Raw genomic sequence first — 15,775 nt, 5'->3', positions numbered from 1 at the left:
GCAGGTGGGTGGCCTGAATCTAGCCCACAGATGTATTCAGTATTGGCCAGCATAGAGTTTTAAATTTTTGAATTAATTGCAGACATTTCAAAAATGGGAGATTTTAAATAAAAATATGGATTTCCTGCCTCTTTTGGAAAATCAATAGATCTGGCCAGTTAGGCCCCACAAACTATAGACTGAAACCTGCAAAGTGGCTTCCCTCCTTAGAAGGATTGCTTGCCAATTTATCATAATCCCCATCACTCCCTATTGTCTCCCTGATGCTGAGACTGTGTGTTAATTGCCATTAATCATCACCCGGTTCTTCACTCATTTATGGTACCTGCATGGTCCCTGTGGGCATTTGGGTTTGGGACCTCTATGTTGAAGGCTTTAGGTCCTATGGATTCTCATCCCAGTCTCCTGTCTACCTTCTGTGTAAGCTTCTGGGCCTCATCTGAAAATTGGGAATGACTGTACCAACTTTGTAGGATGAGGAGGACAATTAAATGAGGTAACACATGTGAAGCACTTAGCATACAGAACAGGCTCCACATTAATAGCTAATCTGGTTTGTGTTGGCAGCATGTACCTATCCCACTGATGTCTCCCTGTGTTTGCTTCCAGTGCTACCAGATGGGGCTGATGTCCCGGTATGTTGAGTCCTGGAGAGCAGGAGACACAGCTTTCTGGCGAGGACCTTTTGGAGATTTCTTCTATAAACCAAACCAGGTCAGTGCCAGCACCTTAAATCCTCAAGAGATCCCTATTGACTGTGGTTTTCATGTTTCAGCCCACAGCATCTCACTGTGCCATTCTCCCTGAGCTCACACACAATCCCAAGTGTATCCTTGGGGTTGGACATGGGAGAAGATGGAATAGACACTTATTTTTTTATTTAGAGATGGAGTTTCACTCTTGTTGCCCAGACTGGAGTGCAATGGCGTGATCTCGGCTCACTACAACCTCCACCTCCCAGGTTCAAGCGATTCTCCTGCCTCAGCCTCCCAAGTAGCTGAGATTACAGGCATGCACCACTATGCCTGGCTAATTTTGTATTTCTAGTAGGTATAGGGTTTCTCCATGTTGGTCAAGCTGGTCATGAACTCCCGACCTCAGGTGATCCACCCACCTCAGCCTCCCAAAGTGCTGGGGTTACAGTCGTAAGCCACCACTTCCAGCCGGAATAGACACTTATAAATGAAACTGCCTGCCCAGCTCCAAAGTTACCCAGGGCACCCATTGCTTAGAACATCAGACTCACGTACTTGGCGTTTAGGAGCCCTTATGCCCTCTGACCCTCAGACACCTTCCAATTTCACAGTGCAGTCACATGACTAAATATGCCCCATGGCTTCCTGCTTCCCAGCTCAGATGGCTCTTCTCATCATCATCCTGGCATTTTTAAACCCTTCCCCAACTTTCCCAGAAAGAATTCGTAATTTCTCATCAGTTGGTGCATATCTGGAAAGCATTATGACAGTATGTACCAAGAGTCTTCAGAGTCTTCAAATCCTTGGCCCCAGTAATTCCACTATGGAAGTCTGTCCTACAGAATGAATCAAAATGCTGGCTCTTTTGCATATGTTCATTGCATCTTTATTTAAAATAGCAGAAAATTGGAAACAACTGAATATCCAACAGCAGGGGAATAGTTAGGTACACTGGGCTACAGGTACTTGATAGAATAATATCCTGGATTTTAAAATTATGTTTATAAATGATGTTATATACTTATGCTGTAAGATCAAGTGACAAACCCTAGGTACAAAACTGAATATACAGGAGGTTGGGAAATTAAGTTAAAATGCACAGAGAAAATATGAAAAGAAAATGCAATGAAATGTTAGCAGTTCTGGGTAGTGAAATTATGGATGATTTTTATTTTCTTCATTATACTTTCTAAATCATTTGCAGTGAACACCTATTACTTTATAATTAGGAAAACAAAGCAAAATGAAAACAAATGGAAAAGAATGAATCAAGCCTTCCTCTCCATTCTTTTTGTTTAATTTTAAAATAGCTTTTTTGGCTGGGCACAGTGGCTCATGCCTATAATCCCAGCACTTTGGGAGGCCGAGGCAGGTGGATCACCTGAGGTCAGGAGTTTGAGACCAGCCTGGCCAACATGGCAAAATCCTGTCTCTACTAAAAATACAAAACATACTAGCCAGGCATGGTGTCATGCACCTGTAATCCCAGCCACTTGGGAGGCCGAGGCATGAGAATCATTCAAACCCAGGAGGCAGAGGTTGCAATGAGCCGAGATTGTGCCACTGCACTCCAGCCTGGGTGGCAGAAAGAGATTCTGTTTAAAAAAAAAAAAAAGATCTTTTATTATTTTTTTTCTTTTATAAATGCAGTACATGTTCATTACCCAAAAATCAGCAGACAAAAAAAAAAAGAAAAGAAAAAACACTCACAGGCAATCTACCCAGACACACCCATCTTATGGCTTGGTGTATATCCTTCCAAATCCTCTTCCACATGAGTATATGTACAAATGCATACTGCATGTACATGTGTAGTATATATGTATAATAATATCAAGAACGTGCAGCACCTCATGCGTGCCAGGCTCGGACCTTAGCACTTGCTATATGGTAACTTACACAGTCTTCACAGCAGCTCTTAGGTGCTACAACCCCATTCTACAGATATGTGCTATGCATATGTTAATACTCTTCCATAGTATTCTCCTAGTACTAACCATGCTTAGCCTTGCATTTTAGACCCTGCATCCCCCAGATGCTTGAGAGCAGGGAATGGAAATCGTTCATGTTTCCTCCTTGTCTTGAGTGGATAACAGTTGAATGTTGTCTTGACCACCTTTTCTGGTGGAGCCTCCCAATGCCTTGTGGCTGCTCCTTCATATGCACAGAATACTTGAAAGGTCCTGCATTTATTTCCTGCCTTCCTGCCTTCCCCTCTCCTTTCCTCCCTCTGTTGCCCAAGCTGGAGTGCTGTCACAGCTCACTACAGCTCCACCTACTGGGCTCAAGCAATCTTTCTGCCTCAGCCTCCCAAGTAGCTGGGACTACAGGCGTGTATCACCATGCCCAGCTAAGTTTTGTATTTTTTTGTGGACACAGGATTTCACCATGTTGCCCAGGCTGGTCTCAAACTCCTTGGCTCAAGTGATCCTCCCCACTCAGCCTCCCAAAGTGCTGGGATTATAGGCATAAGCCACCGTGGATTTCTTATCTGGGGAGTCTGTAGGACCTGATGGTGAGGAAAAAGAAATGGTGTCTCACACCTTAATATGCAGTCACTGAAATTTCAGTAAGCCTTGGTTTCACCATGCAAGGACATCTGGGAAGCTCCTGCCCTCTTCCGGGCCCTGTTTTGCTGCTCTGCAGTTGTCTTCATTACAGATGGATATTACATCAGCCCTGAGGACTGACATATTAGCATCTGTCTGTGCATTCATTCAACAAACAGACACAAGTGTTCACCCAGTGCCAGGGGACTCTGGGGACCCAGAGATGGGTCAGATGAGTCCCCTGTCCTCCAGAAGCTCACAGTCTGCTGGGGGAGTCAGACACACAGACAGATGACAGCAGCACAGTGTGGCCGGTGTGGTTCAGAGGGACTCACAGGGAGCTGTGGAAACACAAAGAAAGGACCCTCCCCTTCCCCTGCTTGGGGAAGGCCTTCCAAAGGATAGCCCGAGCTAGGATGGGAGGAGGCGGAGGAGCACGGCAAGCTGAAGACCTGGAGGCTGGAGAGAGCACTGATGCAGAATAGCTGCCAGGCGCGAGTCTCAGCAGCTTAGGGAGAGGGAGGGATCTCATTGGATCTGCACCAGGCAGTTTTCTTTTTTGTTTGTTTTGTTTTGTTTTGTTTGAGACAGGGTTTCACTCTTGCCTAGCTGGAGTGCAGTGGCATGATGGTGGTTCACTACAGCCCCAACCTCCTGGGCTCAAGCGATCCTCCTGTCTCAGTCTTGAGTAGCTGAGATTACAGGCATGAGCCACCACATGCAGCCAATCAAGCACTTTTCTTCATCTCATTTAATCCTTGTAACAGTTCTGAGATAGGTGCTGCTATGGGGAAGTGCTTTTCTTTTTTTACCAGTGAGGACACTGAGGCTCATATTGGTGAAAGAGCTTGCCCAGATCACATGGTTGGGGATTTATACCCAGAGGCCTAATCTCTAGAATGAAGGAGGTGAATACCCCTGCATCACTCAGTTACTAAACTTTAAGGCACTGACCTTAAAGAGGGTCACTCCTCTTTTTTTTTTTTTTTTTTTTTTTTTTGAGATGGAGTCTCACACTGTCGCCCAGGCTGGAGTGCAGTGGCGCGATCTCCACTTACTGCAAGCTCCGCCTCCCAGGTTCATGCCATTCTCCTGCCTCAGCCTCCTGAGTAGCTGAGACTATAGGCGCCCGCCACCACGCCTGGCTAATTTTTTGTATTTTTGGTAGAGACGGAGCTTCACCCTGTTAACCAGGATGGTCTCTATCTCCTGACTTCGTGAACTACCCGCCTCGGCCTCCCAAAGTGCTGGGATTACAGAGGGTCACCCCTCTTTAAGAGGCCTAGAGCCCGGAAATAAATTCAGTGAGGAGGAGTTGATGGAACTGGGACCTCTTGGGGTGGAAACTCACCCTTTTTTGTTTGTTTGTTTGTTTGTTTTGAGATGGAGTCTTGCTCTGTTGCCCAGGCTGGAGTGCAGTGGCATGATCTTGGCTCACTGCAACCTCTGCCTTCCAGATTGAGCAATTCTCCTGCCTTAGCCTCCCAAGTAGCTGGGACTACAGGCGTGCACCACCACACTTGGCTAATTTTTGCATTTTTAGTAGAGATGGAGTTTTGCCACGTTGGTCTCGAACTTCTGACCTTAAGTGATCCACCCGCCTTGGCCTCCCAAAGTACTAGGATTATAGGTGTGAGCCACCGCTCCCGGCTGGGAACTCACCTTTTTCAAGTGACTCTTTTGTGCCAGTGCTGTGCAACATGCTTATGCATATTATTTCATTTAGCCTAGAGATGAGCAAGCTCAGAGGTCCAAGGTGGGCCCTTGAGATCTCTGCAGAGGTACCCTGGGGCAGAGGAAGCAGCCCAGAGAGCAGGGCTGGAATGGCATTGGGAGTGGGCAAGGCTTTGATGGGAGTAGGTTTCAGCTCAATGTAAGTAAAGACCTCCCTGGCAAAGGATTTGGCCTATAGTAGGGCAAACTGCCTTGGGAAGTAGTGAGCTCCCTGTCAGCAGAAGTGTGTAAGCAGAATACTTGTGGGGATGCTTTAGTAGGCAACCAGGCCACTTACAGGATGGGCTATACTGTTATGTTCCCTTTCAGCCCCCATATCTCATCGTCTCCATTACCCAAACCTCACATGACTTTCACAAACAAGGACGACTTTCTGGAGGAGGTAGAGAGGGGACATAGGTGGTTGGACACCAAGGAAGGGCACTGCCATCCAGTTGAAGGAAGCTCAAGGAAAAGCCCCATAGTAGAGGGGATAGGGTGAGATTCTCCCAACCCACCTGCCATACATACCCCTTCTATTCCCCAGTATGGTGAGCTCCTCATGCTGGCTGCGGGCACGGGCCTGGCCCCCATGGTGCCCATCCTGCAGAGCATCACAGACAATGAGGATGATGAGACTTTTGTCACTCTAGTCGGTTGCTTCAAGACCTTTGAGAGCATCTACCTGAAAACCTTCCTCCAAGAGCAGGCCTGTTTCTGGAACGTCCGTACCTTCTTTGTACTCAGCCAGGTGAGCCCAGGGTGGTGACTTCCTTTTTTGATTGAGACTCTGCAGTCCCTTTGCACCTGTCCTGAGTACCAGCTCTAGCCTCTTTTGGCAATGGAGGCTGTAGTCATAATCCCTGCCACTGGTGGAGCACCCACCTGTAAGGAAGGAAGGTGTTCTTCTCATGTTCATTATACAGATGAGGAGATGCACGTTCTAGGGGTGAAGCTGCCCACCAGCTCATGCTGCTGGACAGGGCTGAGGCCAGGATTTGAGCCCAGGGCTGTCTGGTTGCCGAGCTCTGGCTCTCACCCCATGCGTTGCTGCCTCCCATCGCCCTCTGGCATCATCAGTTACATGGGCAGGGGCCTGGCTGTAGAGGACATGGCAGGCTGCAGACCTCCCTCCGACTGAGTGATGTTCCTTGAGGCAGAGACCACATGTCTACCTCAGCCTCTTTCTTCAGTGCTTAGCATAATGCCAGGCCCAGAACAGGGACTCCATTAGTGACTGCTGGAGTAAACTGATCTGAGTTCCCTGTGCTTACTAGTATCCTTCCACCTCAGCCTGTCCCTCCATAGGAGGACCCCACCGTAGCTGGCAGCGACTCTCCCTGCTGAACCCTCCTCCCTCTGACTCCACATCCCCTCTGCTCACTCAGGTAACCCTTCTGGGGCCACCCCCGTAGGTTAGAGCACGGGGGTTTATCTGCCCCTCATCTCAAGCCAGGCCCTCAGCTACTTTTGCTGGCCTGCCTTTCCCTGGTTGGTAGCTTCACTTTTCCCTCCTGTCCCCCGTGGGTTGGATTCCTGCTGGGCCCCTTGTGTTCCCTGGTGCTCAGGGTCAGCCTTCTTGCCTGGTGCTGTGGAGCACCCTTCTCATCTGGTCCCACTATGAGGCAGCTTTATGTGGTCCCTAAACACTTATTTGATCCTCAACATTGTGGCTGGGTGTGGAGGGTGAGGAAATTGGATTTCCCATCCCAATATAAGGGTCCCTGGGCTCCCCAGGGTCTGGGTTCTGCAGGCCTGTCCATGGGGCAGAATGCTCAGTGGCATGACACTGGGAGCATGGTGAACATTTATAGCAGCAGAAAGTGCCTAAGGAAGGAGAATGGAGCCAAAGGCTAGCGTGCAGCCCAAGGGGTGGGTGCAAGGGATGGGCCACTGTTGCCCAGCAGCACAGACAGCCTGCCTGAGAGCCTGGACAAGGACACTGGGAGGAGGGCAGGAAGGCAGCACCTGGCAGAGGGTCCGCAAGCTGCTGGCCAGCTTTGCTTTCCCTCCTCTATCACCTGAGCATGTGGCAGGTGTCAGAGACACAATAGTGAAGGTGACCAACTCCCAGCCCTCTGGCTGCTCACCTATCTGTGGGTGACAGCCACAGAGGCGGCCGAAAAGGTCTCCCCTTCATTCAGCACATTCTCTGTAGCCAGCACCATTCTAAGCACTTTATTTACTCATTTAATCTCCACTACAATCTTATGAGGCTTATACTCCCATGTTGCTCCTTGTACAGATGTGAAACCACAGAATGGTTAAGAACCTTGCCCAGGGTAACATAGCTGGTTAGTGGAGAGTGGAGTATGAACCCAGGAGGTCCTGCTCAAAGGCTGTGGTCTTAGTGCTCCTCGGAATAAGGCAGCACAGCACAAGGTGCTGTGAAGATGTTCAGGATGCCAGCGGTGGGCAGAGAGGCCAGGCAGGGTCAGGGAGGGCTTTACCAAGCAGGTGGCTTTTCAATTAAAGTTCACCAGCAATAGAAGATTTTTAGCCCCCAGCTGGGCCAGGGTGGTGCCAGTGGCCTGGAGTTGGGCAAGCGAGTGGGCTGGCCATTAGTGGCACGTGAAAGGAGTGACTTGTGGCTCCTGCCTGTCCACACTCCCTTGACTCAGTGTGCGCCCTCACCTGCCTGGGCCACAGCTGCAGCATCCTCAAGAGTCTCCCCGTACCAGCCGCTCCCTGCTGATTTGTCCTGCGTCCTGCAGTCCTAAGGGCAGATCTGACCACACCACCACCCTGTTTCCAGCGCTTCCCTGGCTCCCTACTGCTCACAGGATAAGGTCCACACCTGAGAACTGCCTCCCTCTGCGGCCTCATCTCCCAGCCCGCCCTCCCTGTAAGCTGTGGCCTGATGTCACTGGTCTGCCCATGGTTGCAAGTGTGCTGTGCTTTTCTGGCTTCTGGGCCTTTGCTCACGCCGTTCTGCCTGCCAGGAGTGCTCCCCCTTCCTCACCTCCCACCTGTGTACCCCTCACATTGCTGTTGAGGTAGAAGTCCATCCTGGAAGCTTTCCTAGAGCCCCCAGGCTGGTCTTGGTGGTTCTGCTGCCACCACCCCGGCTCTCCTTCACAGCACCCACCTGCTGCACCGTCACTGTTTGTGGGGTCCCCTGCCCATCTCACCAGCAGCCAGGCCCAGGGCATCTCAGGGTGCATGGTGGGATAGGCTGAGCTGAACCTAAGTAGTCTGAGGGAAATGAGCAGTGGAAAAGGGGAGGTGAGGCCAGTGGGCCCCAAGGCCCCATCTGGTGGGTCAGACTGTAGCGGGAGCATGGGAAATGCCAGATCATCAGAGAGGATTCCCTCATCAGCACAGACTCTGTGAGGTGGGACTCCAGGGCACCCTGTTTGTTTTGTTTTGAGACAGGGTCTCACTCTGTTGCCCATGCTGGAATACAGTAGTGCAATCATAACCCACTGAAGTCTCAACCTCCCTGGGCTTAAATGATCCTCCTACCTCAGCCTCCCAAGCACTGGGACTACAGGCGCATAGCACTTCCCCTAGCTAATTTTCGTATTTTTTTGTAGACCAGCTTTTGTCACATTGCCCAGGCTGGTCTTGAACTCCTGGACTCAAGCGATCCTGCCACCTCAGCCTCCCAAAGTGCTGGGATTACAGGCTTGAGCCACTGTACCTGCCTCCAGGGCCCTTTGAGTGGGCCTCAGAATAGAGGCCTCTCCTCAAAGGGCCTCTGCCAGGGCTTGCACCAGCACCACGGCTCTCTGGACAGTGACTTTCCATAGCGGATACTCTCCTCACAGTCACAATCCTGAGAGGTCAGTCACTCAGCCAGGAAAGTGGCAGTGGAGCTCCACTCGCCACCAATCCTGTCTTTGTGCCTAGCCCCAGGAACTAGCAGCTTGCCCTCATAGGATCTGCAGAGTGATGGCTCTGTTCTGGATTTTGTTTTTTGTGGGCTGGTAAGATGGTTTTTTCATTTAAATTCTTCAGACTATATATAGTTGTCCCTTGGTATTCATGGGGGATTGACTCCAGGACCCCCTGCAGATACCAAAATCTTAGGATGCTCAAGTCCTTGATATAAAATGGTGTGGTATTTGCATATAACCTACACACATCCTCCCATGTGCCTTAAATCATCTCTAAATTATAATACCTAATACAATGTAAATATTGAGTAAATAGCTCTTACTGTATTTCTTTTTGTGTTTCTATTGCTATATTGTTATTTTTAAATGTTTTTTAAAAAATATTTTCAATCCACAGTTGGTTGAATCCATAAGTGTGGAACCCATGGATACAGAGGGCTAACTGTATACTTAATGATTTGTATACTTTTCTACACATATGTTGTACTCCAATAAAATGTTCATTTAAAAAAATAGAAGAAATTCCTTCAAGTCACCTGGGAGTGGAACTTTCATTTTGTGACCCTGAGGAGGAAAGCTTCAGCTAAGGCTAGAAAGGCAGAGAGTAGGGTCCTGGGTGCCTGGGGTCACCGTCCAGCCTTGGAATGCGAGCTTAGCCTTTCTCGATGAAGGCATTGTGACCTGGGATCTGTGTTGTATGCAGCCAGGAACCTTGTCTCTTTTGAGCAGCTGCCATATCCCCAGTGGCTAGCTCGGTGCCTGGCACAGAGTAAGCACTTGGTAAATATCTGCTAAATGAACATGTTCATTGAAACCTTAAAAGAAATGAGCAAAAGTTATGCTCCAAGGGTGATGATGATAGCTAACCTCGGAAAGATTCTGGGAAACCCACAGTCAGGGGAGAAAACATTCCTCCCACAGTGACAGGTGTGGCTGCTGGAAGGCAGCGAGAAATGGTGGGACTTGAGTTCTGGTCCTGCTGCTGCCCCCACCTCATCATGTGCCACGGGGAAGTCCCTCTTCCCTGTGCCTCTCCTGTCATGGGAAGGTGATAGTTCCCACAGGCTTGTTTTGGGGATGAGGAGGAAGTGCCTGGCCCACGGTGGGGCTGGATATAGGCTGGCTTCCTACAGCCTCGGTTTCTTTATTTTGCAGAGAAGAGCTGGCTCTGTGAACACTAAGGATCCCCCGCTCCCTTGTAGTAACCCATGCCTTTCTTGTCTTCCCAGGAGAGCTCCTCAGAGCAGCTTCCCTGGAGTTACCAAGAGAAGACCCGCTTTGGCCGCCTGGGCCAGGACCTAATTAAAGAGCTGGTCAGCTGCTGTCGGAGAAAGCCATTCGCACTTGTCTGTGGCTCGGCTGAGTTCAACAAGGACATAGCCAGGTGCTTACTGTGCGCAGGCCTCACTGAGGATTCCTATTTCCTCTTCTAGCCCTGGCCTCCCTTCCAAGGCCTAGGCCATGGGCCTGCTACTGGGACCCAGGAAGGAGCACAGACTGGAATCAGAAGACATGGAGTCCAGGCCTGGTCCTGCTGCTCATTTGCCAGGTGACCTTGGGCAAGTGTCTTTACTGCTCAGAACCTCTACTTCTCATCTGCCCCATGAGGTTAATCACTCCTCTGGCCTCCTACTATGTGGAAGGAGGACAGGCTGTAGGGACCCTGAGGAAGCGAGCAACCAGCCTGGGAGTCAGGGAAGACTCCTCAGAGGAAGCCAAGTCCAGGCTGAGCCCCAGGAGGAGTAGGAATTGGGCAGGGGAAGATTCAGGAGGAGCTTCCCTGGCCTCTCCGATTAGAGGATCTAATGGGGGCTCCAGCTGTGGCCTCAGCACCATCTCAGATTAGGGCTTCCTGAATGTGTAGGGAAGGACCCAGGAGAGGCTAAAAGCTCTTTGGAGGAGAATTCTACCTTTCCTCCTGTGCCATGAGCCTGACACATGAAGGTCTTGGGTTCTATGACTTCACCATGTCCTGAGAGCAAGGTGGGGCCCTGGACTGTCTTTGTATTGGCCCCAAGCCTTTCCTGCTGTGAACAGCTTCATTCTCAGTCCCCTTTCCTGGCTCAAGAATTGAGCCTAGCAAAAGAAGAGGCACGGGAGGGAAATGCCCCTCCCTCCTTCTGCAGGCAGCCACTCAGCCTGTGCCTTCAGCTCGGTGCCCTGGTGACAGTTGCTATGGAGATCTAAAGATAGAGCAGGAGTCAGGAGACCTGGGTCCCTCTCCCCGCTTGTCCCACTGAGCGGCTGCCAATCCCGGTCCACCCACCCCAGGAACCCGGCACCCCCATCCCAGGAACCCAGTGCCCCTGGGCAGTGCACTGCAGTTAATGAATTCTGCTTTCCACAGCCTGGGCTCCAGCATGCTGCACCAGCTTGGGCTAACTACAGGCAGTCCCAGAATTGGAATACTAAGCCATGGAATCTTGGAGTTAGATGTTTATAGTCATAGAAGTGTACTCCTCACCATATCAAAGCTGAAAGTTCAGGACTTTAAGAAACATACAGTGTGACAGACTTATCGTATACACGGGAAACTGAAGCCCAATGAGACTAAATGACTTGCCCAGGGTAAAACAGTCCATGGCAGAGCCAGCGCTAGAAGCCTCCTAGCTTCAACCTCATGTGCCAGTTCGGCACCAGTGGTTTTCAAACTGCGCTCCACAGGAAACAAGCGTTCTTTGCATAGCAGCAGTGAAAGGACAGCTCCAGATGGATCCCCAGACCCCCCTTCAACCAGAGCAGTTCCGTTTTCATCCCATTTGTATATTGGGGTTTCGAAGTATTTTTATTTGTAGAAAAGGATTTTCCTATCCTGCTCAGAAAAATGGCAACAAATCTCTCTGCTGTGTCACATTTAATAAATAATTGTGACACACAGCTGGGGGATGGTGCCGGAGGTTTCAAACTGCTTCACAGGCAGAGTTCCAGGGTCAGAGAGCATGGAATGCTGTGTGTGACCTTCTCCCAGAACCGTGGGCACAGGAGCGTGTTAAAGGCCTGAAAAGACCAGTAGCAAAGAAACTCCTTTCATTTTGTCTAACCCAGAGTTTCTCAAGCTTATTTAACTTTAGAACACTTTTCTATGGGTTTCGTAGCCTCTTTCTAGCACAGCATAATGAGTGGGAAAGGCCCTGACTGAGAGTCAAAGATTCTGAGCAGGAACCGTGATCTCTTCCTGCCTAGCCTGTGACTTGAGCAAGACACTTTTCCTCTCCCCAGACCTCTGAGGTCTGCGATTTTCCCTCCACCCTTTCCTCTCCCTCAGTTTGCACGTCCTATTGACTCAGCTGCAAATAGCGGGGGCCTGTCAGGAGCCTGACTCTGTTCAGACACCAGGGAAACAACAGCACACCAGGCAGATGCAGTTATGTCCAGTGCGGAACTTACAGCCTAGCAAGGAAGGCAGAAATTCAACCTGTAATTCTAAAAGGGATAGATGTCATGGAAAGGGAAGTGTGGAGTGCTGGGAGAGTGGATGACAGGGGCTTTAGCCCAGTCTAGGGAAAGGCCAGGGGCACACCACTGCCACCAGGGATAGAGGCTTCAAAAGCTTCCAAGTCACTCATATTGGGAGTGTTGCCGGGCATGGTGGCTTACACCTGTAATCACAGCACTTTGGGAGGCTGTGGCAGGCGGATTGTCTGAGCCCAGAAGTTCGAGGCCACCCTGGCCAACATGACAAAACCCTGTCTTTACAAAAAAAAAAAAAAGATTAGCCCCGTGTGGTGGTATGCGCCTATAGTCCCAGCTACTTTGGAGGCTGAGGTGGGAGTACTGCTTGAGCCAAGGAGGTCAAGGCTGCAATGACTGTGATTGAGCCACTGCACTCCAGTCTGTGTGACAAAGCAAGACCCTGTGTCAAAATAATAATAATAATAATAAAATCAAAAAGAGTGTTAAGGGGGTCTCCACTTAAGGAGTAGAGAGTTCGAGGCAGTTCTCTTATCTCTGTCCTTGTCTGGTTTTAGATGTATGATGTTTAGATACTAGACAAGGCCGCCCAGTGGTAACCAACCTAGAATGTGTTGGCCTCCTCTTCCCCTCACTCCGTGTAGGTTCTGTACAGCCTGGCTGCTGGTGGGATCTCTCATCATGGGACATTGGTGAGGACCCAGCCATGCCCTTGGTGCCAAGAAGCCTAAAGGGCTCCTGTCACCTGGAAACCTGAGGGTACGGGGCCGGGTGCTGTGCCCCACAGGGTGCTGAGCAAGCCCAAGAAGAAGAGTGTGGGGTGTGGGGTATGAATTCAGACCTTTTGGAGCTGGGGGCGATTCCCGTCAGCTGCTGTTCCTTTGATGATGCCCACTGCATGTTGTGGGAGGCGTGACCACCGTGTGATGTTGCAGTGAGAGAAGGGAGGTTTAGGAGCTAAACATGATACACAGACATCAGGAGGTCAACCAGGTGTCCGCAATCTATGAGCCAGACACAGCTCTCTTTGTGCATGCATCCCAAGCTTCAGGAAGGCAACAGCTACTAGAGGGCCTGGGGACAGATTCTTGTTAGCAGAAGTGGCGATGACTTTAGCTCAACCCTCACCATGTTTACCGGCGTCGCTTCTGCGTTCCCCTCATGGGGCTCCCAGCTCCCAGTCTGCATGCCACCTCCATGCCGAGACCAGACCAGTTTTCCCTACACACAAATCTGGGCCTGTCACTCCCCTGCTTGAAATCCTTCCCTGTCTCCCTGTGGCCTTGAGGTATGGCCTCTCTGCTCTGCCACCTCTCCAGACTTTTTCTATGCCGCCGCCCGCTCACACACACCTCTCAGGCTCCAAACATGTTCTCTTGCGTCAGCCCATCCCTTACACTAGCTGCTTCCTCTGCCTCGCCAGCCTCCCACCTTCCCATCTCCCACTCACCTTTTTTGCCTCCTCATCTTCTGAGGTCTCAGCTCAGTGCCACTTCCTCTGGGGAGCCTCGCCTGTGTCTTCCACTCCAGCTTGGTCAGTGAGCACAGGGGCTTGTGTGCTTTTCTGTCGCTGCACCCGTCAGTCTCATCTGCATGTGGGCATGAGGGCCAGCCCATTGCACCCCTGACAGGAGAGGATGCTCAGCACTTCCTGAATGGCAAATACCTGAGCGATAAACAACTCATGTTCAGGAAGTGCTTTCCGGGTGGCAAAATGTGTTTCCTCTACTTTGAAGCACAGAATCTTCATCAATATGCATGCTATTTTATTACCCCAATTTACTGATGAGGAAACTAAGCTTCTGAGACTTCAAGCAATTTTCCAAGGTCATGTAGGGGTACCCAAGTTCCAGCATGTTGTGATTGTTGTAAAGGTTATGTGTGACACATGAGTGCACCCAGAAATGTGTATAAAGATTGTTATTGATGGCCAGGCGCGGTGGCTCACGCCTGTAATCCCAACACTTTGGGAGGCCGAGGTGGGCGGATCACCTGAGGTCAGGAGTTCGAAACCAGCCTGGCCACCATGGTGAAACCCTATCTCTACTACAAATACAAAAATTAGCTGGGTGTGGTGGCACACACCTGTAATCCCAGCTACTCGGGAGGTGAGGCAGGAGAATCGCTTAAACCCAGGAGGCGAGGTTGAAGTGAGCCCAGATCGCACCACTGCACTCCAGCCTGGGCGACAGAGTGAAACTCACAAGAAAAGGTTTTTATTGCTGCATTCTCTGAAATAGCAAAGAATAAAAAAAACTGCCTGTAGATACAGCAATTAAAGTGAACTCCATCCACATGTACCAATATAGACGAAGTCCTAAAAATATAATAACTGAGTGAAATGTACATTATGAAAGGATAGCTACAGGGAGATACCTGTACTTGGAAACTGTAAAAACCCAAAATAATGCTAAATGCTCATGAAGAGACAGAGACACACCAGCTTCAAGGATATTGGTGGCCTGTGGTGATAGGTAGAAGGGAGTGAGATGGGGTGATGGGGCTTTTAGCCGTATCTGTATTTGTATTTTACTGTAAAAATACTTGACATAAACATGACAAAATATGAACACCTGGTAAATCTGGGCAATGAGTTCCCCAATGTCTGCTATATTATTTTCTGTCTTTTTCTGTTTTTCAAATAGTTCCATAATTAAAGATTTTTTAAAAAGTCAAATGTGCTTGTTCAATGCTCTCTAGAAACTAGGGGCTTAGAAACATTCACTTTCTCCTACCTCGGAATAGACTATGATCCTTTATCCCCCCAGACATTTTAGCCATTCACTGAAGATCATTTCTGAGCACCAACTGTGTTCCAGGCCCCGTTCTAGGTGCGGGAGACACAGCAGTAAATCGTATAAATCATTCCCGGTCTTCATAGCTGATGGGCTGTTCCGTCTACTTTTCCCTCTTTCTCATAAACTCAAACCAGAATGACTTGCCAAGCACCACACTGTTGGCCTATTTTTTTCATTCTTTTTTTGTTGTTTTGTTTCCCTTTGTCAATGAGGCAGACCTAGGTTTGAGTCTCTTACTGATCCTGTGTCCCATGGCAAGTAACTTGGCCTCTGTGAATCTCAGTTTGCTCATCTATAAAATGGGAATGGTAGTGCTGTCTCCTTGGGTTGTGTGAGGATGAGGGAAACGTGTAAACCCCAAACACAGCACCTGGCACGGAGTGGGTGTGAGACCCCGTTCCCACTTCTTTCTCCCTCTCCAGCAGTGCCTGACTCATGGTTGACCTCTGAGGACAGCATTTATTTCCAGACTTTCAGTATCAAGAACTCTCCTTTTTATTATTTTTCCCATGCTTTGGAAGATTTTGATCCCAAATTGCATGTTTTAAGTCGTTATTCATGACATTTTTTATTAATGAAAGACACAGATAGCTGCCCCTCAGAGTTTCTGATGTGTACATCCAGCTGGGAGCTGCAGAGGTTGCCATAATTCCAGCCAGAGGCAAAGGAGCTCAGCAGTGTGTGTGGCCCGGGGGCCCAAGGAGGGGAAACATAGGTGCATCTTACTCTGTTTCTTTTTTTTAATGGACCATAAGTCGTGGAAGCTGCTG

At 49.6% G+C, this 15,775-nt stretch overlaps 1 protein-coding gene across 6 annotated transcripts in view; it reads left to right on the top strand.

Moving 5' to 3' along the window:
• The window catches only part of LOC101026362 (NADH-cytochrome b5 reductase-like), a 32,085-nt gene extending 17,201 nt beyond the window's left edge, over positions 1–14,884 (top strand). For all 6 annotated transcript variants that reach the window (XM_021941929.2, XM_021941937.2, XM_021941936.2 and 3 more), the window contains 3 exons: positions 610–714; positions 5,505–5,708; positions 10,026–14,884. In XM_021941929.2, the coding sequence (XP_021797621.1) occupies positions 619–714; positions 5,505–5,708; positions 10,026–10,229 (504 nt within the window). In that variant the 5' untranslated portion in view covers positions 610–618 and the 3' untranslated portion in view covers positions 10,230–14,884. The remainder of the gene's footprint in view (positions 1–609; positions 715–5,504; positions 5,709–10,025) is intronic.
• Positions 14,885–15,775: the final 891 nt, after the last annotated feature.

The sequence above is a fragment of the Papio anubis genome, chromosome 1 (genome assembly GCF_008728515.1).
Source record: "Papio anubis isolate 15944 chromosome 1, Panubis1.0, whole genome shotgun sequence".
Lineage (NCBI taxonomy): Eukaryota > Metazoa > Chordata > Mammalia > Primates > Cercopithecidae > Papio > Papio anubis.
Note: the sequence above shows the minus strand (reverse complement) of the source record. Positions and strands in the feature narration are given on the sequence as shown.